This window comes from Neolamprologus brichardi, chromosome 18 (assembly GCF_056152115.1).
Source record: "Neolamprologus brichardi isolate AB-2024 chromosome 18, ASM5615211v1, whole genome shotgun sequence".
In the NCBI taxonomy this organism is placed as follows: domain Eukaryota; kingdom Metazoa; phylum Chordata; class Actinopteri; order Cichliformes; family Cichlidae; genus Neolamprologus; species Neolamprologus brichardi.
Genome location: NC_142121.1, coordinates 1,174,525 through 1,199,398, shown reverse-complemented (window position 1 = coordinate 1,199,398; position 24,874 = coordinate 1,174,525). Strand labels below are relative to the sequence as shown.

The 24,874-nt window shown below is 45.5% G+C and overlaps 2 protein-coding genes across 6 annotated transcripts in view; both read left to right on the top strand.

Moving 5' to 3' along the window:
• LOC148097218 (uncharacterized) overlaps window positions 1-24,874 on the top strand; it is a 532,237-nt gene that overhangs the window by 2,941 nt on the left and 504,422 nt on the right. The window lies entirely within an intron of this gene.
• smg7 (SMG7 nonsense mediated mRNA decay factor) lies at window positions 401-22,954 on the top strand. Of its 2 annotated transcripts, XM_087831844.1 has the most exons (23): window positions 401-495; window positions 1,324-1,355; window positions 5,446-5,563; window positions 6,521-6,653; window positions 6,878-7,049; window positions 7,148-7,219; window positions 7,605-7,755; window positions 7,889-8,024; window positions 8,118-8,280; window positions 8,445-8,604; window positions 8,686-8,756; window positions 9,992-10,052; window positions 10,122-10,241; window positions 10,314-10,737; window positions 10,822-10,963; window positions 12,184-12,575; window positions 13,042-13,395; window positions 15,656-15,805; window positions 17,783-17,869; window positions 18,265-18,415; window positions 18,495-18,665; window positions 18,870-19,027; window positions 19,113-22,954. In XM_087831844.1, exons 1-23 carry the CDS (start codon window positions 470-472, stop codon window positions 19,224-19,226), a joined length of 3,558 nt encoding a protein of 1,185 aa, XP_087687970.1. In that variant the 5' UTR covers window positions 401-469; the 3' UTR covers window positions 19,227-22,954. The 2 variants fall into 2 exon arrangements, with proteins under 2 accessions (XP_087687970.1, XP_087687971.1); XM_087831845.1 differs by lacking the exon at window positions 15,656-15,805.

The window sequence follows — 24,874 nt, the reverse complement described above, 5'->3', positions numbered from 1 at the left end:
TTATATTATCCACAGATGTCATTCACACCCAGAGTGTCTCTCCTTCCTGTTGCTCTGTGTCTCCTGATGATCACTTCCTGTCCTCATCCACACACATTATTATGCCCCCGGTGTTTTCATCTGTAGGAAACTTCTTTCAGTTTGTGTACAGTATTGTTTACCCAGACTAACCTGACATCACATCAGTGTGACAACATCTGCAGCTCACTTCAGGTTTTTATTAATGATTTTTAATTAAATATATTTTGTTATGCGTATTACTAAAACGCTTCGCCTGGTTTGATATAACATTATCACACATTTATATATATTTTTAATTATTGGTTAATTATTAACAGCAGCCCCCCCCCCCCTCCGCTCCCTCCGCTCCCTCAGCGGCCCTGTGTGGGTCAGACAGGAACAATATGGCGCCGGGAGGAACGTTAGCATCGGGACCAGTCGTTGTCTGAGAGACTGGTGATCCGGCAGGATGAACCTCTGCGCCCAGTACCTCCGGTAAGTTCACCGCGGAGCGCTCTGTCCGTCGCTCGGTGGCCCAGGAGCGGTCAGAACCGGACGTTTTGACCCGACAGGAGGCTTGTTTGGCTCAGCTTTTAGTATGTCAGGAGCTAGCTGCTCCGGGGACCACCCCCTTAGCTAATGTTAGCTGTTAGCTTCATACATCAACAAACAATCGGCGCCTCCGCATGTCGCCGCCTCACGCTCCTTTAGTCTGAGATGTGGAATATTTATTTAAATCACACTCAGCTGCGCACAGGTGTGATGTTTGGTGTGCTAATTTAAGGCCAGATCAGCGTTTACCCGCCATACGTTTCCCACTGTGTTGTTGCTAGCTTTAGCTCGCTAGCTAGCTTCCACCTGCGTATGTCATGTTAGCATTTCCTTTCTGAGGTTGTCACATATGAACTCTGGGCATCTATTCACACACCAGCCTCCTTCAGCTTTACTCCATCAGCATGTTTAAGTGTTTGTGCCGATGGTTTATGTGCACAGGTGTTAACAAACAGCGCGTGGTCGTTAATCAGCGGGCGGGTTTGTAACGAAAATCTATTTGTATTGCTAAGTTTTTGTATCCAGGAAGTAGGCTGAGCCCGATATCTGTTCCGTGCCGTGCTGACGACGTTTAATCTGAGCTGTTAGTGCTTTAATGAAGCGATAACGGGCGGAGCAGCCTCCGTAGTATCTGTGGATCGTCAGTAATGAGGAAGTGCTGTATGAGGCTTTGTTATGACTGGAGACAGGTGCTGTCAGGTTGTCATGCTCTGTGTGTGTTTGTGTGTGTTCGCGCCTCTAACCTCCTGTTCTCTGTTTACATCCGAGCAGACAGGCAGAGGCCCTGAAAGCTGACATGACAGGTAAGTCCCCACCGCCGCTTACTCACACACCTGCTCATCTCTGGAGGCCTGCAGGTTCAGGCAGGTTCAGCAGTCTGAGGATAACTTTTCTTAATGTGGCTTCATTGAACCTGAGATCATCAGTTAGGTTGAGAGGACGCATGAAGGTGGTTAAAAGCTTGATAAGTCAGCCAGGGTCAGTCCTTCATCGTTCAGACAAACGAGTCAGAGCATCTGACCAATCAGAAACATGGAGAGATCTGCTGGGAGCAGAGCGATGGAAAACTAAACTATGAGATGCACATACGATATTAAACACTTTTCACTCTGAAGGCATCAGAATGAGCATATGTGTGAAAGGAAACCTCTGTAGGATTGTAAGTTTTGTGGCTTTTAAGATGTTAATAAAGTTTAGTTTATTTGAAGCCAGGAAACCTGCAAAAGTGTCGACTGTGCAAGTTAACAGACATGAAGACACGGGAGGAATCGGATTACTGCTGCTCCACAAAGTCAATGTTTAGATGTGTGTGAGGCAGGTTTATTGTTTCCTTTGCAGTGCTGGTTGTGTTTAATGCTCTGAGAGGAACCAATGAAAATGAAACAGAATTCAAACATCAGCCTGCTTACAATCTGATACGAGGTAATAAAGTGTAAATGGTTCCCTGTTTATAGCCAGTTTTTTAATAATAAATGTCAACGAGCTTCTTCTGAGAATTTGAACTTTAGACTTCCTTAAAGTTTCCGCTCCTCCTCCTGTTTGAGCTCTGAGGAATGGTAAAGTTGTTTTCATGCATCTGAATGGTCAGTATGCAATGATTTTAAACCACTTGGTTTCTTATCTCAGACATGATCTAAGCAGGTCAGGTCTGCAGCATAAGTTGCCATGGTGATGTATCCTGGTAAGACGTGAACCTCCTTCATAACAAAACTCAGGGTTAAACCTGCAGGTAGCTCAGTGAGCTCCAAACCCGCCTCGCAGTACAGGCATCAGGTCAGACACCCACTGGGTAACTCGTGTGTTTAAAAGGCTTTAAGTATAGTAGTAATAATAATGTTGATGATACATTTTATTTATAGATGCTTTTTAAGACACCCAGTGTGCGTAAACAGCTGGAAGGCAACACAATTAAAAGGTCATTTAGGTATTTAGACCGTACGCTGTGAAAAGAGAAGATGTAACAAGATGAAACTTCAGCTTTTCTCTCAGTAATTTGTTCTCTCTCCAGTTATGTCAAGTCTTTGTTATTTATTTGTTTTTATTGGCATTTGTGTGGGCTAATAAATTAATAAATAGAAGTTTCTTAAATCATCTTTGAAAAATATTAAAAGTTGGAAAGCAGAATTAAAAAAGTTGGTAAATTCCTGTTACAGCAGAAACTACAAAAAATGTTACTTAGTTCAATAAAAAAACCCTGAATATAATTTTTTTTTTTATATCTGACATTAAATCTGAAAGCGTCCCGCTGCGGTGTGTACCTCGCTGAGACGAGCCGCTCTGCACTTTCTTCTTGTCATCAATGAAATGGAAAAATGCAAATTGGATGAAAATTGGTGGTTAAAGTGCTGCTGATGTGTGCGAGGCGCCTGCTTTAAAACGACGGTGAAGCAGACGGACTTTGTTTTGACTCATCGGCCTGTATCGAGCAGGTCGACGTGCACGCTGACAGACCTTCGTCACTTCTTTCCTTTCACCTCTCTGTAAAAGACGGCGCCAGGGTTTATTTACTTCACACTTATTTAGTTTACTTTAGATGAACGATAGTTAAAACTCAAAGACTGATTCAAAGTGATGATTTCTGTTTCAGAGACTTTTATGTGCTGTGAGGTGTGTAAGCTGAAACAGGTGAACGTTTCTGTGACACGATTAACTCTTTGAAGAGTCTCAGGGAGAACAAAGCCTGCTGGTTCCTCATTTTGCTGATGTGATTAAATGTTTCATTTCTTTGGAGCAGCTCAGCTGATGGTGTGACTGAGCTCCTCTGTCGCTCTGCAGTTATTATTACGCGGAGCCTGCACACACATGGGGAATCTGCTGTTTTTGGGGCTGACTTGCAGGCGTCTGCTTCATGCTAAAAAGAACTAAATCAGTGTTTTAGCAACATGAAGCTGTAGCTCAGCTAAATATTCCGAGTTAGAGAAAACAGACAAATACAGATGCAGCTCCTGGTTAATAAGCATTTGATCCACAAGTAAAACAAAAATGTCTAGAATGTGTTGTTTTTTGGCACCAGCTGATTTCTAGTTTGTGGTTCAGTCAGGGTTGAGCTTTGGTTGCAGGCAGGTACACGGTCCGTGTGGTCAGGACATTATCCGCCAAAACCAGTCAACCAATTAGTATTCTCCCTTCATAGCACAGGTCATCACAGCCGGGCTCTAAGCTGGCTTTTTGAATGACTGCACATAACTACGCCTCTGTGGCTTCAGTCCCCTCTGTGAGTGTGTAACCACAGAGCTACACAAACAGAAATCCTACGTTAGCTTTCAGAAAGTTATCTGTAATTGTAAAAAACGATCATCAGAAGGAAGGAGGAGAGCGTCTGTTACCAGACCACAGCTGTAATCGACACAGACGACGTGTTGCTTCCAGTTTGGTTGAAGCTGAAGTCGTTGTTTGGTCTCACAGCAGACCAGTGAATCCGTTAGACCTGCTGGCTCAGCCTGATTTTAAAGCAGAGCAGCTTCTCACGCTGACTGGAAACCTTCCAGTTTGTCTCGTTGAGCCGCCTCCAGCGAGCCCAGCTCAGTTATGAGGGTTCATTTGCATGTTGTTATCTGGAGGCATGTCGGAGCAGGAACACGGAGATGCTGGACGCCATCATGGCTGGAGTTTATGAACATTTCAGACTTCTTGGATTGATGCTGTTTTTGTCATATAGGCTTCAAACTGTGTGTCTGCTGTTGTCAAGGTGACCTTTGCCAGAATTTAGTTTGAACAATCAGCTCTTGGGTCCAGATAATCTCTGTTACACTTTAGATCAGATTGGTTGTGTTGTGTTTTCTACTCCACCAATCATATACGTCCATGTACACGTCCTCCACCGGGCAGCTACAGGGAGGGGCGTGTCCAACACTCATGCATATGTCCTGCATGAGTGTTGCATATTTGCTCTGTAAACTGCAGGAATGCAGGGCTGCTTATAAGGTTTGTATTTCCACTTCAAAAGACTTAAAAATGAAACAGAAGAATTCAAATAAATAAAAATGTGAAGAAGAAAAACAATGAAGAATCAGGCAGACGTTCACTGTGTGTAAAACAGGTGACACGTGATGCTTTGCTCTCCTGCAGGTGCACAAAATCCCAAAAAACGTGACTCTATAGTCTAAAGTGAGAAAACTTTAAGTTAAATGAGCTCATTGTGAATTTGAGGGCAGCAGCAGGTGTAATTAAAGTTTCCACTGCGCAGCATCCCTCTGCTTTTAACTACAGTCTATAAACGGCTGGAGACCGAGGAGAGCAGCTGCTGGATGTTTGGGAAAGGAATGTTGTCCCATTGTTGCCTCATACAGGATCTGAACTGCTCCACAGATCTTTGTTGTATTTTTGGATTCTTGGCTTCCAGTTGGTCACAGTCTTTCCAAAGTGGTTTGTCCCGATTGGACCGTTCGGTGGGACGGTTCTGGTCCCGAGGCCGTATGTTTGACAGCTCGGCCCTCTCGCGCTTGCAGCATCTCCTTTGTATGGTCACGTACAAAAGCACGTGCTGCTAGTTGTTGTTTCTGAGATGTTATCGACTAACCGGGCTGCGGCTCCCCCGTCTGCCCGTGACAGGAAGTTTAAAGTAGCACAAATGTCATCAGCAGCAAGAAGCTTCTGCTGTACTTTGTTTCAAAAATAAGCTCCAGTGTCTCAGAGACAGTGTATCGAGTATTTATAGGGACTTTCAGCTGCTCCCTTGTCACAGGGGGTCTCCCAGGGGGTAGCTTGTGTTTGATTTGGCAGTGTGAGGCCGCATGCCCTTCCTGACCCAACGTAAAGTGGATTCGTGTCTCTGACTGGAATCAAACCAGCACATTTGAACTGAAGCTGTTTCCTGTGTTTTCACTGTTAAAGTCTCAGATTAGTGTGTGTGTGTGTGTCTGTGTGTGTGTGTCTGTGTGTTCGTGTGTGCAGATTCAAAGCTGGGGGCAGCAGAGGTGTGGACGTCCCGGCAGGCCCTGCAGGACCTTTACCAGAAGATGCTGGTGACAGACCTGGAGTATGCTCTGGACAAGAAGGTGGAGCAGGACCTGTAAGCTGCCCGTCCTCCATCACACAACATAATTTTCTCCAACAATTTCAGTTCAATTAATTTAGACCAGTTTGGATTTTTCTGTTGCTGTAACTGCAGAGAAAAAGGAAACGAGTGAAGGGAAATAACGAGCAATAATTAACAGATATCAGTAAAAAAAACTACAAGAAAGTCTTTCTAGAATAACCTGGTTCAAAATGTCGCTCACAGTTAGTGTTTCGTAGCAGTTTCAGAGTCGTGGTGGAGCTGATGGAGACCAAATTAGCTGCAGAGCTCAGTTTCTAACATCCTTTAACATTAATGCAACATTTGGTGGCTAAATGGTGATAATAAATGTGTGACTGAAGACAAACTGAGCTCAGCTTTTGGACCGCATGGCGTCACCATGGTTACAGCATGATGATAGAGGAGGTCCGACATCCACGAATCTGCAGAGTCCACTTTGTTCCCTCAGTGTTGATTTATTCAGCGTGTGAAGCTTTGACTCATGTATCGCGTCTCCGCCTGCAGCTGTGGGTGGAGCAGTCGTAATAATGGACAGATGTGTCCATTGTGTTTCGCGCAGTCCTGCTAAACTGTCATTTCCTGCCCCCAGTTCAGCTCCACCAATAAAACACATCGTCACACACAGACGTCTGATATATGAGAACCTGGAGACGGTGTTTTTAATATTTGGGGGTCTGTGAAGTGAGTCGTTGAAAGCCTGTCGCTGCTTGTTGGTTACTGCAGAAATTCTCACGAAGCCAAAAGTTTGTTGGAATATTTAGAAGTGTTGATGTGTTGACACCAAAGATCAGTTTATTACATAAAAAGGCAGGAATACAGCTCGACCCAGTTTGTGGGCTTTCCCATCAGGCAGAAGGAGCTGCTACTCTTTAATATGTATTTGTTTGAAGCGCTGTCAGGATCCCTTCACCAATCATCTGGGATCTGATGCGGGTTTCTCTCTGCCTGCAGGTGGAATCATGCTTTCAAGAACCAGATCACCACGCTGCAGAGCCAGGCCAAGAACCGAGCCAACCCCAACCGCAGCGAGGTCCAGGCCAACCTGTCGCTGTTTCTGGAAGCTGCTAGTGGCTTCTACACACAGGTAGGCTCACCTTGTGTTTGTGTTTGTGAAGTTATGAACAAATGTCCAGTTTTGCTCTAAAGAAATAATCCCTGCAGTCATTTCTAAGCTGTCTAGGCTCCGCCTCTGGGAGGATGTTTGTTTGGAGTAATCCTGCTAACACACAAAGTGAACGGAGTTAAAGCCCCACATCACCACTGATATAAACCATTAAACGACGTCTCGCTGCGTCTGCTGTGTTCCAGTTACTGCAGGAGCTGTGCACCGTGTTCAACGTGGACCTGCCCTGCCGCGTGAAGTCGTCTCAGCTCGGCATCATCAGCAATAAGCAGAGCAACACCAGCGCCATCGTCACCCCTCAGCCCAGCTCCTGCTCCTACATCTGCCAGCACTGCCTCGTCCACCTCGGAGACATCGGTGAGAAGATGGGAAGCTCATTTGAAAAATCAACCCTGATATTCCCGACTAGGAATATCAGGGTTGATTTTTCAGAGCTTATTTTCTTTGTCTTTCAGCTCGATATCGTAACCAGACCAGCCAGGCCGAGTCCTACTACCGGCACGCAGCTCAGCTGGTTCCATCTAACGGTGAGTCCCCGATTTTGCTGTTTTTGGAAATCTGTCCCTTTATCAGCCGAGCTCTAAACACATTCAAACACTGAGTTGTTTCATCTAAATGTCATACGTGAGTAATTCTCGCAGCTTTCAAGTACTGAGAAAAAAATGTGGTTGGATTATGCTGGGGTTGCTATAGTTACCGCCTCTTGTAAATAGTGTCACATGTGAGGGAAAGCTGATGTTAAAGATGAATTACTGACATTTAAAAGCTCTGCTGTGAAACACTGATACTGAATAATATAAAGAAATTATTTATGTGTTCTGGTGTCGACGAGAAGCAGCAGCGAGAGAGACTTGAGCAGCCATGTTTGTAGTTCTTCCCTGCTCATGTGCTGCCTCTCCGTGTCTCCTGCAGGTCAGCCCTACAACCAGCTGGCCATCCTGGCCTCCTCTAAAGGAGACCACCTCACCACCATCTTCTATTACTGCCGCAGCATTGCAGTCAAGTTCCCCTTCCCAGCAGCCTCCACCAACCTGCAGAAGGCGCTGTCCAAGGCTCTGGAGAGGTACTAGCTCACAGCACGAACACTATTCCACACACTGTAGAGTCAAAGGAAATGATCTCAGATTTCAAACTCTTTAAACTGTCTCGAAGTGTGACGATGTCTCATTTCCGCTCCTCCTTCTGTGGTCCCGCAGTCGCGATGAAGTGAAAACCAAGTGGAGCGTGTCCGATTTCATCAAGGCCTTCATCAAGTTTCACGGTCACGTCTACCTGAGTAAGAGTCTGGACAAGCTGGACGGCCTGAGAGAGAAACTGGAGGAGCAGTTTCAGGTACGACTAAACGCCGTTTGACGCACCGCGACGTGCAAACCTGTGCGAGTCCGTTTGTGTGACGCGGTTGTTGCTGTGTGTTTGCGTGTGCAGAGGCTGATCCTGCAGAAAGCCTTCAGCTCTCAGCAGCTCGTCCACATCACCGTCATTAACCTGTTCGAGCTGCACCACCTCAGAGACCTGACGGCTGACGGCAGCGAGCAGAGCTACAGCAGCGAGCAGCAGATCAGCTGGTTCCAGCTCCTCGGCCTTTTCAGTAAGAACTGAAAACTGTTAATGATCGATTACGTGGACGGAGTCGTCGACGGCTCCTGCTGTGTTTGAGTGATGCTCATGTCAGATTTATATGGTGGCTTTTATGTTTATTACAAGTACAGCGACATACGTGTAACCTACAACAACTGTCTCCTGTCTCCTCAGTGTCCTTCCTGGGCGTCATGTGCAGCCGCGTGCTGCTCAACAAGAACCGCGGGGAGGAGATCATGGGCGAGTGTCCGCTGCCGGCCATCAAGGTGTCGCTGGACTGGCTCAAACTGAGGCCCAGCGTCTTCCACGAGGCCGCTCTTGTTAAACGGCAGTAGTAAGTCCCGCCCACTTTCTCTCTCTTAATCAGCAGAGGTTTGTACTGAAGCTGTAACTCTGCATCCTCTTCCTCTCTCAGCGTTTGGCCCTGGCTCGTGTCCATTCTCAACAGTTTCCAGCCCAAAGAGGACGACCTGTCCTGCTCCTCAGGTGGGACATCTGCTCCTAATATCCTGGAAACGACTTTGTAACTTTAGGTTACGTTTTGATTCTTACACACAGCAGAAGAGCTCGGACCGTTCTGTTATTCCTGTTCACACCGACCGCAAACATGGCCTTAGTGACAGATCACTGAGAAAGCAGGAAGACGATGGCTGCTGCTAGCGTGCTTTCATCTCACTACAGTTTCATTCTCCAGGTTAAAGTTGACAATAAAACAAAAGGTTCACAGAATAAATCCTCATTTAATGACTCCATGACTGCCACTCTGTGCATTTCTTGGAGTAATTATTCTGAATCTGGAATTTTTCCTCAAATTTTATAGAAGTATTATTGTATCTACTCTGGTCGAAAGAATCCACGCTTCGTACTGATGTCCACAATTCTTTTCTTCCTCTCACAATCATGGAGCACCGTGAAAACTAAAAACAAGTAAAATAATATCAATAGCACATATGATATTCATCTCAGCCACTTATTTCATTTCACAAAGTGCACAAGTGTTAAACCAATAACAGCATAATGATTTTTACCGTGTACGCCTTGAAAAACCAGCAGTAGAAAAGTCCGCCGTGTTACCGTTCTGTCTTGTCTCTCCCGCGCACAACTTCCGGTTCCCGCGACTCACAGGAAGTGACTACTTCACAATCATTTTTTAACAGAAACATTTCTTATAAGGAAGATGTATCACTGGATTCATAGATGATCTTTTCCTACTGCAAATGTACACAAGCATGAGAACCAAATAAAGAAAACAATATAACGATCTCAGACGCGCTTCTGGAGTTGTCATGGCAACCCACACAAACATTTCAGCGTCAGCTACAATTAGGAAACATCAAAGCACCACAAGCCGCTTTACAGCCTCCTCCAGATGTGCTGCTTCCAGACGGCAAACGGGCGCCATCATGGGACGGCGTCCTGTTCTAAATCTTTAGTGGGCGTGCATTAGCAGAATGCTGGCGTTTTAAGGGCGAATGCTTGTGTACAGTGAGCTAGTTCACAGGCGCCCCCTGTTGTGCATCTGCTGCATTTTCAGCCAATTTTGATACAAAGAGTTCACAGGAAGTGACGTCCCTTCGGTCGCTGTTGGCACTGCAGTAGTTTAACCTGCGACCCTCACAGTTTAAATCCTCTGAATAAACCAAAACATTTGTTTTTTAACCTTTAATCTAATTTTTTTACAAAGTTCATTCTTGATTCTGGGATGTTTGTTGTCTCCACAGTCACACCCCTGCCTGAGGAGTTTGAGCTGCAGGGCTTCTTGGCTCTCCGTCCTGCTCTGAGGTAACGACTCGCCTCCCTCTCTCTAGTGTTTGGTCAGCGCAGATGTTCTGATGTGTGTTTGTGTTTCAGGTGTCTGGACTTCACCAAAGGACATCAGGGCATCCTGGTGGACCGGGACGGCCTGCCGGTGCACGCCCGACACCAGAGACTCGTCAGCCTGGGCAAATGGGTGGCTGACAGCCAGCCGGGGTGAGTGTGACTCCGCCCTGTGACGCCGTGCTGTGTACGGACTGGTGTGTCATGGCCGTTTCCCCTTTGCAGACTGATCCAGTGCAGAGTGAGCGAGGACGGCCTCCTCGTCTTCATGACTGACATTCCAGAAGAGGCCATCGAGGAGCCGCAGGAAAAGGAGGTGCCCGTGCTGCAGGAGTCGTTGAATGGCGAGCAGACGGCCAACGACGGCGGGAATTCCGGCCTGAAGTCCGTGCTTTCGGTGGGGAAGACTCAGAGCTCGTGGCCCGACAGCAGCGACCGTCCAGTGGTCACCTTCAAAGAGAACATCAAACCCAGAGAGCAGAGCCGTGACCCCACAAGAAACCACCATCAGAAAGATGGTGGCAAGGAGCGCCGAGACTTCTCCAAAGGCAACGGGGCCGCTGGGAAAGGAGAGCTGAAGAGGGACGGTAAGAGGAAGAGCGAGCTGAAGAAGAGCGTCCATGAGAAAATGGCCGATGCTGGAAAACAGGTAGAGACGCTGAAATATTTCCACTGATGAAGCTGCAGGTTTGAGTCGTTGAGGCGGCGTGATGATGCGTTTCCTTTCGCTCAGGTGAAGGCACAGACAGAGCTGAGGAAGACTCCGGTGTCTGAGGCTAAGAAGACTCCTGTCACTCAGACTCAAACCACCTGCTCATCCCAGTTCATCCCAATCCATCATCCAGGAGCCTTCCCGCCTCTGCCCAGCAGACCCGGTACGTTTGGACCTTTTCTTTAACTTTAAACTTGAACTGGTCCCAGAGGCACCATTAGGGTGATTTTTGCATGTTCAATGGTGGGAAAGACCAGAGCACAGCCACATGCAGAATCTGCAGACTTCACACACTCAGCCTGGGTTTGAACCACTGAGCTCATTTATCTTTAAAGGTCCAAACGGTTTTTTTTGTTGTTGAACTTCAGACCAAACTCTGCTGACCTCATCTTAACCCTTTAAGACCTACCATAGAACCAAGTCCGTCAGAGCTTATATTATATGTTTACATGCTGTGGAGCCATTTTTGGGAGCATTTCAAGTTGCTATACATCAATACAACCATTATAGCTCAGATTTTAATAATATGTCTGCATTAAGTGCATAGTAATTACGTAAATAGCAAAAAAGTGCAATAAACTACAAAAAAATTGAAAATAGTTTTTGTTTTTTAACATATATTTCTAGTTAGAGAAATTTAAGAGGCTTATCCCTCAAAACTGTAAATACAAAAAAGTTGCACAAAATAGTTTCCCACCACAGGAAATTTATTTTGAGTGTCTTCATAGTTTTATTTTTGAAATACACCAATTTCTATACACTGCAGGAAAAACGAAAATAAATATTATAATGCAAATTTGCAAAAAGCAGCATATGCATCAAAATAAACTATTTCCAGCAGTGCAATATGAGTCCTAAGCATCCCAGAAACCACACAGAAAGTCATAAAGTCAAACATAACTTTTAAAAACACCAGTATAGGCTCATGAGGCCCTGATGGTAAAAAACTACATTTCTGCAAAATGACGTCACTTCCGGTTTCGGGCAGGTCATGGCGGACATGCGATAGTTCGCGCTGATGGACATAGGAAGTGTTAGAAACAGCTGATCGGATAAACAAAGCGTGTTTCTGGAATATTATGTTTTTGTTGCTGCAAGTGCTTTTTATGCAGTTTTTGCAAAGTTATATGTGGAAGGAAACTGTGACCGAGGACAAGCTGATGGCATAAGATGTAAGTACAACTCCTCCGGTTTCATATGCAAAAAAAATGATTGCGCTAGCTCACGTGGTTGCAGAGCTACCGGGATTTAAAAATAGTTACACAAAACAGAGCGTGCCCGCTCTGACCGGCTTTAAAGGGTTAAACGAATGCGCCTCTCCGTGAGCTTCATCTCTGTTGTCTCTGTGGCTCCAAACTCTGATCCCGATCGCTTCCTCTGCAGGTTTCCCTCCCTCAGCCTATGTGATCCCTTCTCCCGTGGCCTTCCCTGGACTCCAGGTGAATCCGGGCTTCACCTTCTCCACCGGTGTGTCCGTCCCAGGGCCTTTCCTCCAGCAGCCTGTCCACACCCAGGCGGGCTCCCAGGTCCAAGCTGGGAAGCAGTCTCACATTCCCTACAGTCAGCAGAGGCCCTCGGGGCCGGGGCCCGGTCAGGGGCCGGGATCCTCGGGACACGGCCCTTCCCAGGCTCAGCAGGGCCAGACTCAGACTCCCTCCCAGCAGGCCTTGCAGCAGTCAGTCCAGCTGACGATGAGTCAGCAGCAGTCACCCACCAAACCAGTCCAGCAGGTTGGGATGGGAAAGAGTCCGCCTCACCACCCGGGACTGCAGCAGGTCAGGTCACATGACTGTCACTACCTTTGTTTCAGTGATTTGATTGAGCACGAGTCATCAGCTGAAAGAGCGATTAACTCGGCTCCTAAACTCGCGGCTGAAACACGTATTTTTCCATGTTTTTAGTGAAATGTGATGTTTATGCTCAGAGTGCCTCTTTCCTGCTCACAGCTTTTATAGTGAGCATCACTAATGAACTGGAGCACAACCAGCTTGCCTCGTTTCTCCTATGCTGACCCCTCCTAGGCTCTCACACTGAGGCAGCTCATTGTTTACCTCAGCGTGTTTTACTCTCTTTACATCCAGTAAATGTAACTTGGTTTCAGGTCTCAAAATATCAAAAACATGAGTATTTTTTATATTTAGGAAACTTTAAGAGGTGGAAATCTGAGTGTGAGCGCCTCAGATTTGAACTGTCCACGCAGTGACTGATGTTTCCTTCTCGTTGTGTTCCCGCCCTGAGCAGTACATGCAGGTCCAGGAGCAGTCGAGTCACATGTGGAACCAGGCCCAGGCGGCCCTGCAGAAGGTGTCTCCCATGCAGATGCCCATCAAGCAGCCTCAGCAGCAGAAGCAGCAGCAGGCCTTCTACATGGCAGCTCAGGATCCTCTGAAGATGTACGAGCACCAGCTGCAGTCGTCGGCAGTCTCCAGCATGGACAAGAAGATGAAGTACCCCGACGTGAAGTTACAGGACTTCTACTGGGACTCGTCTTACAGGATCGGGGACAGCCTGGCTGTGCTGGCCGACAGAATGAAGAGGCCATCGCCGGGGGGTATCTGCTCAGAGCAGGGCGGGCCCCGGGGACCCCCGTTTGAGGTGAGCTGCTGTCAGCAGACGCAGAGGGAGGAGTTTGTTTTGCTGCTTTTCGCTTTTTCTGCTTCTTTTTCTTTATTTTCCTGCTTTTTTTTTCTTTTAACTTTGGTTTTTTAATTATTTATTTTTTAAGATGAACTAAAATCTAAATCTAAACTTGGGTGTAACTGTTGTTGCAGTAATCGTTTCTCCTGATTCAGGCTGTTAAAATTTGCCAAAAGTCACGTTTGTACTATTTAAATATTATTTATATATCACACATAATGTTTAAGTATCACATTAATTCCACAAGAAGGAAAAGAGAGGCGTGATTACTTGTGTCGGTGTATTTCAATAAAACATGGCATCTCCATAGCTACACATTACAAAGTAAATGGAGAAATTTGATTGGCTTATATGTACATCTAGGGCTGGGCCATATTATACCGTTCACGGTAATACTGGTACAAAGCTAGGCAACGATAAGAAAATTACGTAAAAATAAAACGCGCATGCGCAGTGCCGAAAAAACACGGAGAATGCACGGTAACGGAGAATGAGAATGGGGAAAGTAGATTGTTGAGTGAAACGGATGAGCCAGAGTTGTTTTGTAAAAATAGTGCAACTTAAGTGGTTTGGTGTTTGTCCGTCAGATACACAACATGCAAGCAGGCCGTCGTTATTGCCGTATTTGTTGGACTAAGGTGCTCGTAAATCTGGGAATAATCTGGGTCCTAAACTCCGTCCTTTAAAGTCCCGAAGTCAAACGAACATCACTGAGAGTTAAAAACTGTCTAAATTCTTTTATCTTTAATGAAATGATCAGCATTGCTGCTTTACCAGGTGTAACTATGACGTTTAACATCCAGGCATCCATGAAAACAGAATTCATTACATTTAACGGAGTTAGAAGTTAGCAGGAAGTTAGCGGAAGTTAGCTCGCTAGTTTCGCTAGTTAGCTAAACATGATATAGCATGCTCTGACTGAGAGATTTATGAAACAATTCAAACGTACAGCTCTGCTATCACTTCCAACATAAATGAAGACAGAAAACTAAACAGCAGTGACGTTTGTAGGGTTACTGAAGTTGGCCTAGCTGGTATATAATGATGTGCTACGTGGTGGCTAGCGACACAGCTATGTTAGCATAACATAAACAGTGAAGCTGGAGGATGAACGCTAACACTTTTCCACTCGATAAAAGTTAACGTGAAGGTTCCTGATGGTTAGAGACAAATGCAATCGCATGGCAGGATGCTGTAAACGGACCAAACTTAAGTCAGGAGAACAACTGAGATAATCCATCCACAATACGAGGTTAGTCATTAATATACTGCAACAACATGAGAATAGAGCAGCTGTGATAGAATACAGCATTGATGAATCGGTGTTACAGAAGTGGAGGAAACGAGAAGAATGAGTTGAATAAAGTTTGATTTATCTGACTGCTTTGTTTCGCTTAATGTGCCTTATATTCCCGTGCACCTTATGGTCCGAGAAATACATATTTGACTTTTTTATTTGGCACACTGCAGTTTAATGTTGCAAAGCAGCTCTTTTTAACTTCAGTGGATATTATACATGGTTATGCTCAGGATACGTCAGCACATTTCTACTGGAAATGCCTTTTGGTTAAACTTTCAGGAAGGAATTTGCATTTGCACTGTTAAATGTTTATATAGCCTTAATGCACATAAAAACAGCTGCTTGTTTAAGTAAAATGAATGGATGGTTTTTTTGCGCTAGTAAAGTTGTGGAGTTGTATTTTTGTCTCGCAGAAATTATATCGTCAGTTATATCGTTATCGCAAATTTTCAAATGTATATCGTGATAAATATTTTTGGCCATATCGCCCTGCCCTATGTACATCAGTCATTTTCCAAGTAATCTGGGTTTAAATGAGATTAAATTAGATTTTTAAAGAATTTCCTGCCAGTATAAAAATGTTTTTAGAAAAGTTTAATGGACCCACACTTGTTCTTTTCCTCTGCCTCTCACAGAAGGCTGATGAAGTTTGAAGCTCACTCTATACTGATATCAGAAACTCTGGTAGTGTTACACATGTCTAAAGAAACCTGGTCATGAGCAGACGCTCTGACTTGTTTAGTGATGATTTTTCTTTTTTCTGTCAGCTTGCAAGCTTTGGTAGCCTTCAGCGTAACTTCCCTTCTCTCCACCTCGGTCTTACTGGCTTGCCTTCTTTCGTTTTCTGTTCTTTACATTTCCCCCTCTCATTTTCTTTCTTCTTTCTGTTCTTCCTCTTCTTGCTTCATCTCTCACTAGGACAACAAGAGCTCGCCTCTTCTACCTCCTGACCTGTTAAAAACTCTAGCAGATTTTGAGGAGGAGGAGGAGCTCGTCTTTACTAAGCCTCCTGATTTCTTCCAGGCCTTGGCTGGCCCTCTTAGCACTGCTCCTGGACCAAATATATTTGTATGTAGCCCTGTCTTCCTCACCCAGCACTCTTCCCCATCCTTAAACCCTGACTTCCCTGCATCTAGTCTGAAGCCACCCTCTGCTCACCAGAGCTGCTCACATTTCCAGATGTTAGAGTTATTGTCACAATCTGCAGAATCCTCACATTTAGAGGGACAAAGGAGTTCATCCCAGCATGCAAGCATCATCCTTTGATAGAGCTTACCTGATATGAATTTGGCTGATCTCCCAGCAGAGGTCACCCTCTCAGGTGTATCCAGACACCTTCCAGCTCAGCTGCTATGTTTAGATCAGGAAGTCGTGTTTTAATCACAGACTCACTCTCTTCTTGCTTATAAAAGCTTCAACTAAAAAAAACTACAGCCGAACTGTTTTTAGCCGCAAAGTCCAGCCGTGTTCATCCTTTGACTTTTATGGGGTTGTGCACCTTGAAGTCGTCTTCCACGGTGCCAGTTTTGACTTGTAGTTTAATGTCAGAGCTATGTGAGGGAACCAAGCGTCAAACTGTGATGCCTGCGGCTCAGAGTGCAGGGTTAACTCCTCCCTTCTCAAAATGAAAATCAAGTTTAAGGATGGTCAAAGGAGCTTGCAAAGAAAAGCGTCTGGACTTCTTTAAGTTACTTGAAGACGTTTCACCTTCATCCGAGAAGCTTCTTCAGTTCTAAGGTCAAATGGTGGAGAGTCCCAGATATAAACCTAGTGGGAGTTTCCCCCCACAGAGGGACAAAAGGACACTCTTTCGAGGATGCCAATGTTCACATTTTGGACAGAGAGGACAGATGGTTTGAAAGAGGAGTGAAAGAAGCATCTATGTCCACTGTGAGCAACTATCTTTGAACAGAGGTGGTGGTTTACGACACCAACTCTCTGCCATCTATAATCCACTTTTGAGTTCCCTTCCCAGACGCCTTAACGCCCACTCACACCCTGGGCCATCTGACCTCAGGAATTCGCATGATAAGGTGGGGCCAGGTTTCACAATGAGCTCACCTGAAACTCTGGCTGATTGGGACCCACACCCAGTTTCAGACCTTGGCTCAGGCGATTAGAGGATCATCAGGGGGTCCTTTTGTCCCTCTGTGGGGGGAAACTCCCACTAGGTTTAAATCTGGGACTCTCCACCATTTGACCTTAGAACTGAAGAAGCTTCTCGGATGAAGGTGAAACGTCTTCAAGCAACTTAAAGAAGTCCAGACGCTTTTCTTTGCAAGCTCCTTTGACTACGATGACCTGGATGACTGAGAACCTTCACAGACAAGTTTAAGGATGGTGTTGTCGGAGCTCCTCACTGAAGCTCAGACACACGAGGACAGAACTTCCTCTCAAAGCCGTAAAACTCATCCAAACTGAAAACTGCTCTGAGATGCATGACGGTGATCTACAACGAGAGATCAGCCAAGTTTATGCTGGGTTTGGACTTTAGAGGTCAAACTGAAACATACCTCATAGTCTCATTGATTCACTTCTAAGATGTTTTGAAGCAGAGCTTGAAGTTATTAAAAGTATTCTCAGTCTTTGTTACGCTGACCTGGCCTCGTTTATGACAGATGTAGAGCGCTAACAGGGGAGGGGATTTTTCTGGGATGAGGCGGCTTCAGTAATCGCATGCTGAATGTTTTCAAACTTTAAGAGAAACACGGGAAAACAGCTGGAGACTGAAATATCATGGATCCTTTTTTCGGAAACACAAATCAATTGAAACTGATTTGTGTTTCCAAATGTGAGCCTGGAGTTAGGAGAGCTGTGTTTAAGATTTGACTGATTGATTACCGACGCATTTAAATTCCTGCGATGACTTTCAAGGATCCAGTTTGGAAACCTCAGAAACCACCAGCTGCACATCGCAAAGATTTACTTGATGTGTGATGCAGCTGCTTCACAATAAAACTCCTCCCCGGGGCTTTTACTGTGCAACAGCTTCATGACTCACTCCTGCACTGATCTGAGGTCAGTCATCATCTTCTCTCTCTCCAGCTGCCAAACCAGACCCGAGTGGACAGCGGCCCCGAGGTCATGAGCCAGTCGTCCTCTCTGCTGCCCATACCCGGCTTCCCCATGCAGGTCAGAGCCTTGGCCTCGGTCCTGCTGACCTCTCCAGCTCTACTTAATGCAAACACACACCAGCACACATTCTCTGGCTTTTCTTTCACGGTTGAAACTGAGACTCGATGTTTGAGTTTAGTTTTTAAGACTATCAGCCTGAGAAGAACGATGATGATGATTAGTGGATTAATAGTCAAATTAAATAACTAAGAGTGGCAGGTATGACCACAGTGAGGAGCAAACACAAAGTTACAAGGTTGAGTTTGCAGGCAATAAATGACAGCATCGGTTCACGGATGGTAAATGTGAACATTTGAACACTCGTGCTCAGCTTGTTAGCAACAGATGATGTCACTGAAATCTTCGTTCATAATAAATAAATGCGAGGCTGACGGCAGCTTGTTTGTGTGCAGGAGTACAACCAGAACAGCATCTTCAGTCAGGCCTACGGTAAAAACCTGCCGCCCAGCTCCAAGCCCGACGCTCCCATGGTGCACCAGGAGACGTCCCTCTACACGCTGTTTGAAGGCACCCCGTGGTCCCCTTCTCTCCCCGCCAGCTCAGGTACGTCACAGAGATGCGATTAATATTCATTCGTGCGGGCGGAACGTGTGGCTAATGGAAACTGTGCTCCGATTGGCAGATCACTCTACGCCAGCCAGCCAGTCTCCTCACTCGTCCAATCCCAGCAGCCTGCCGTCTTCCCCTCCAACCCACAACCACGGAGCCATGCCTTTCTCCAACTTTGGGCCCATCGGGACTCCGGACAACCGGGACCGCAGGGGAATGGACTGCTGGAAGGCCAACAAGAGTGGTGAGCCTGGAAAATGCTAACAGCCGTTTGATGTCTGTTATCCTTTAGATTTTGACCCTGTTTGGTTCAGTTAAACTTTTTCAAAACAGTCTATGGTTTGACATTTTTATCAGAGGACCAGGTGATCAAGAAGCTAACACTGTGGGCCAATAAACAGCCAGTAAAGGTCACGTGACGGCCTCGCGTGTGCTCGTTGTGTTTCAGGAGCAGTCGGCGGATTCGGTCTGGACTACCTGCCGACCGCGGCCTCTTCTGCATCAGACAGCAGCTGGCACCAGGCTGGATCGACGGGCAGCTCCTGGACCAATCAGGACTCTCCGATGGAGGAGTCGTCCTCCACCGTGCTGCTTGACAGCCTCAAGGTAACACCATGATTCGTGTTTATCGTCCGACTCGCTGACCTCTGCTGGATTCAGCCTCACGCTAACCCTCTGCCTTCCCCCGCAGTCCATCTGGTCGAGCTCCATGATGCAGCCGGGCCCGTCGGCGCTGGAGCAGCTCCTCCTGCAGCAGAAGCAGAAGCAGCAGCGAGGTCACGGCGCCATGAACCCGCCTCACTGAACGGCAGCGCGAGGCGGCGCTTTGTGTCCGGACGTCAACAAACCACCACCAGGAGAAACGGAGGGAAAAAAACCACAGATGTTTGACGAAAACAAGCTCCAACTCAAATTAAACCGGCGAGAAACGGTGGAGGCTGGGGAGGCAACACGACCCCCCGACGAGGCTGAATCACCACCCCCACCCCCCTCGGCTGTCAAGGAGCGGTGACGCCCCTCCTGGATCGGAGGGCGCGGGATCTCTTCGACCGCGGTGCCACGCACCACGCCACCGCCGGGTTTCATTCAACCGGTGGAAATCTGAACATTGAGGAACCACCCCCCCCTTCACATCACTGCCCCCCCGTTATGGACAGACGCCACATCTCCACGAACTCGTCATCTGGAAGAACTTCTTCTTCTTTCTTTGGAAAAAGATTAAAAAAAGATTAAAACGGAAAAAAGAACGACCTCCTGGACGTCTGCTCGGTCCCGATGGAGAGCCGGTTTTTAGCGTCTCCGCCGCCGCTGTAGACTGAAGCGGGGCCGTTCGAGAGCCAGAATGATGTGGTTGTCGGGTTTGGGGGGAGGCCAGGTGATGCACGGGGGGGTCAAAACAAGACTGGACTTTCTGATCTCCATTCATTTTCATTACTGAGGAGGGAGGAAGGAAGGAAGGAAGGAAGGAAAGTTTTCAGCTATATAAATATATACGTGAATATATATTGCCATAGTTGGACTTGTGTCTTAGCCGTGAGAATCAGGACTGGACGTTGTGAAGCCGGGTGTAACGCCTCCCGGGCTGAGCGCCCGCTTGTGCCCGACGACGGGGTGGCTTCACGAAGAACTGAGGAAAGATCATAAACACCCTGTCGACCGTAGGGATAGTGTCACTGTTAGCTTCAAGAGATTGCAGTTATTAACAAAAAAACACAAAAAATAGAAAATGTACTTTGTGATTTGTTCGTAGCCGTTTTAGCTTCGCGCCCTGCGGGGTGATACAGGTATGTCTATTAGCTTCCTGCTTGGATATTTTCGGGGTTCTCTTCCTCTCTGACCTCTTCTTCCTGTTATTTCTTTACGTAATGAAGAAAAAATGGAAATATGTAACCCTGCTTGCTTACCTGCATTTACTGTTTGTTTTTGTTGCCGTTCTTCTTCACTGGTTTTATGCAGCTCGCCCAGAACGTTTTCTATTATCCTTTCTCGGAGAAGCACGACTGCAGCTCGAGGCTGTGCAGCAAATTTGTTTTTTTATTATTATTATTATTATGGAACGGAGCGTCTGGAGACCCTGTAGCTCTGCTTTTATTGAACCTGTGAGTGAAGCCCCGCCCCCTTCAGTGTAAAGCCACCCTAACCAGACTCAAAAGCTACCAAGAAATAACGGGAAAAACCAGCTAAAAAAGTGTATTTGATTACTGGTGAATCTGCAGGTCAAAAATATTTCCCGGTTTGCTGTAAAATACAGAAATATTTAGTTTAATGACATAAAAGTGAAAACATGCAGGAGGTGGTGAGGACACGCTGAGTAACTCATCACAGGCAGAGTGAAATATGAAGCAATTAAGAAATTAATTATTTTAATGAAGAATCTATTTTCTTTATTTAATCAGTGAATCATTTGTGAAGACTAAAAATTCCTTCAGTGTTTCGTTTCCTGCTGCTTCTAACCAATCCTGTAAGAGCGGCTCAGCTTCCTGTGACTGACAGAAAAAGGGCGGCGCTCTCATGGTCCTTCGCCGTTGCTGCTCTCCTTTTGTTCTTTAAGGGTTTAAAGATTCATTTGATGTTTTTTCTAACAAACCTGCAACGTCGTTCAGAAAAAATGTAAAACGTCTAACTCGCCGATGAACGGACTTCTTGTTGCTTTCGCTTCATTTGAAAGAAGAAGGTTCACCTGCAGCCCAGTTTGATCTCACGCCAGTAAAACCAGAGCATATATCTTTTTAAAAATAGTTTTGGCTTCAGTGGAAAGAAGTACTGAAACCTTGTGAAAACAAATCTTTGAATAATTGAGAGCAGATCACGAGCAGCTCTGCAGGGAAACCAAGTCTGCTTTAAACATTAAGCTTTAGTTCCAAACACCAACGTCAGTATTTTACTTGTCTATTAATCAGCAGTGCAGTTTATTGACAACATGTAATTATTAAGGTCTTTACTGCAGGTTTCACTTTAAAGAGGAGTGCGGGGGGCGGGTGGGGGGCGGACCTATGGAAAAGAAAAACCATCACAGTGTCCACGTGAAACTTTGGATCTGCAGACTGTGTGCTTTGGTTCATAACCTAAGGATTTAGCCCCAAATAGGTTTCGCCGTTTTGTTTAGTTTATCCAAAAAGTCTTGAGTTTCCAAACTGACGGGGAAAAAACAGGATAGCTCGTTAACTCTCCTCTGAAACATCGTTCAGGCCGCCAGTGACCAGGTTTCAGGGCTGCGCGTAAACGTGAAAATGTTCTTTCAAATGAAGTCTCGTACGCTACCTTTGACGTCACGGTTTTCTGTGCTCGGATGACGGGAATGTTTATGTGTGAGCAGCAGGATCCTAAACAGATTTAACGTTGCCATGACACCAAACGGCTTCTCCTCATGAATACTGAAACGTTTTTCTGTCCTGTGACCTCTGAGCTAAAGTGAAGTTGAACCGTTGAGCTCAAGCTGCCCTCAAGCATCGGCTGGCCTGTGTTTGCTTCGACTTTGTGATCACGTTGTGGGAAAACTCAGGATGTGATGTAAACGCATCACGTTAGGAGCTGAACAAAGTTCACGGCTCAGTTTTTATCAGCCATTAACAATAAAATAAAGTGTTCAGTGTGGGATCATCAGCACACTCGTGTTTCTATATTTACCCTTTAAAAAGATAAATACTAATTTCCGACTGAGGCACTGAACTCAAACCCTTCCCCCGGCTCCGGCCCGGGTAATGATGACCTGCTGGATGTTATTCGCTTCGTTACTGTGGCTCGCCCTTCATTAAATGACGCAGGTAGAGGTTAGACTGCAGGTGTCTTGTTTTTATATTTTTGCCGTCGTATTTAACCGCTTTAAAACAACAAGCCAAACTCGATCCTCGTCCATCTTTAAGTAGATTTTTAGGTCTAAACGAGTTCCCGGGAAGGTTCATGCGGTGGGAACGGGCTGATGCTGGATGTGGGGGCATCTGTGGCGTCACGCTGTCATTATTTTAGAGCGACAGCTGGCTAATCAGGATGCAAGGCTTTAGCAGGATTTGACAGTTTGAACCGACAGGAAACAGTTTTCCATGTTTAGAAAATAAAGTTCTGAGGAGGAAGAAATGAAAGCCTGTTTTTATTTTCCTGGTGGGGCATTTTACGAAAGCGGACTTCAGAGAGACGTGTCTGTTCTCTGTGTGATTGTGCTTTTCATGTTGCATTTACAAAGTGTATTTGAACAATAATAAAGATAAAATATTCCTGAACGTGAGGGCGAATTCGACCAGAAGTGTCAAGGAGAAGATCCTCTTTGTTTTCGTGTCAGAAGCTCACCACGTAGATCTCTGCTGACTCTCATATGAGTTACTTGATGTACTCGGATCGTCGATGACATTCCACTCGGAGATGTTTGGGAGGCTTCAGGGCGGCGGGTCCTCGTCGGTTTGTGCTCTGACAGCAGATTTGTAGTCACGTTTGAGATCTGAGCTTTACTTTAAGGCTTTTTGTGTTTCTGTCTCTCTGTAGACTTTCAGAAAAGATGGAATCAGACTTTAAATAAAAACCGACTATGTTCTCCTTTAATGCTGGGTCCAGTTTTCTGTGTGTTGACCACCAACCTTTAAATCAGGCCGTTAGCGCTGTTTCAGTCCAGAATCGGTTCAGGAGCTGGGTGTGGAGACGGGGTTAACCCTCGTGTTCAAATTTGACAGATTTAAAAATGTGGCATGAGCATCAAGACGTCTAAAGAATGTCTGTGTTTAAATTGATCTGAGATTCCACGTCTTTGTCCACAAAGAGGACTTCAACACACAAAATGTATTCGTCTGCATACAATTTTGTGTGTTTTTATCCAACATTTGTACAATCTTGGTGTTCCCAGTCAAAAATGACCGGTCATTACAAATGAATGGAGCAGACAACAGTTGGTGTAAATGAGTTCAGGTACATCCACATTTCTCAGACGGACACATCAACACATCGTTTGGGTTTCCTGGCAACCACCATAGGAACATTTGCCAATAGAGCCTCTTTTGCTTGGGAACAACTGTGTTGGTCGTTCTCACAGACAGCTGTGACAGATGTTTTTGAGGCCTTGCTCACAGATCACTGTGTGGCAGCACCGTGGCTGGTCGATATGGCCCAAGTGAGGAGGCGAGAGGCCAGGAAATACAAAGTGAGGAAGTGTTAGAAGCTGAAAATGGCACGAAATATCATCCAGACCAAGAAATGATGAGAAATTCAGTGAGAAGAGAATGACCGTGGTGATGGTGCTGTCACAGAGTGGGAACTTCTCCCCACTTGAAAGTTAAGCTTTCAGCTGAAAGTCTCATCAGAATGACCGCAGACAAAAGTATCAAGGATGTGGGACACATAAAAACCAGCTTGAAGGGAAAGCAGATTTACAGAGACAACTGCAACGAGGTAAGCCAGAAAGAAACCAAAGCACATGTGAGTCTTTTGATTTTTGGTGTTGTGCACAGAAAGTCTTTCACCAACAGTTTACAGGATACAGAGTAAAGTCGGAGGTAAAGACCAGTCGACAACAAGGTAAACTGGCAGTGATCAGAGAGGTTTGGAGCAAGTGTGGAGCCTGTATCAAAAACGTCACAGTGGACGAGAATCGGGTGGCTTTAGACCAGGGGTCTGCAACCTTTAACACCCAAAGAGCCACTTGGAGCCGGTTTCCACGCAAAAGAAAACACTGGGAGCCGCAAATACTTTTTGACATTAAAATGAAGATAACACTTTTTTTTTTTTTACTTTTATGCTTTGTGTGAACAACTAAATTAAGTAAGTAAAGTTTATTTATTAAGCGCTTTTCACAGACAGGCCGTCACAAAGCGCTGTACACAAATATTAAAATAAACAATACAATCAATAGACATTATACACAATGTAAAAGATCAAATGTAAATGTAAAGAATATAAAATACGAAGATCAACAAAAGGCTTGTTTGAACAGAAAAGTTTTTAACTGCTTTTTAAAAGAATCCACAGAGCAACTAAGCTGTGTTCGTTAGGAGATTGGAACTGCTCTTTAGACCCTTACCTTGATCGGCTGTGAACTCGCCCTCCCCCAGAGATTGCCTTCTGAATAATCTTTCTAAAGCTAGAAATTTAGTGGACATGGAGACTTCAACATCCCACTGATAAAGATTACTCTTTTTACTCTGGCGTCCACAAATCCTACAGTCGAATTTATTATTTTTTGGTCAGTTCAAGCCTTATTTCACACATTTCAAATTCCAGATATCACAATATTTTGATTTCTGATCACAGTCCCACATCTATATCATTGAGTCTTAGTCTGCCTAAAGAGAACTATTCCTGGCATTTCAATCCAACCCTTCTCATTGACGAAAATGTTATTAAATATATTACACCCAAACTCAAGGACTTTCTTGACTCAAATGAAAACGTAGAGGTCTCTGATTCAACACTGTGGAAAACATTAAAAGTTGTAATGCGTGGCGAAATTATCTCCTATAGCTCAGCCCTGAA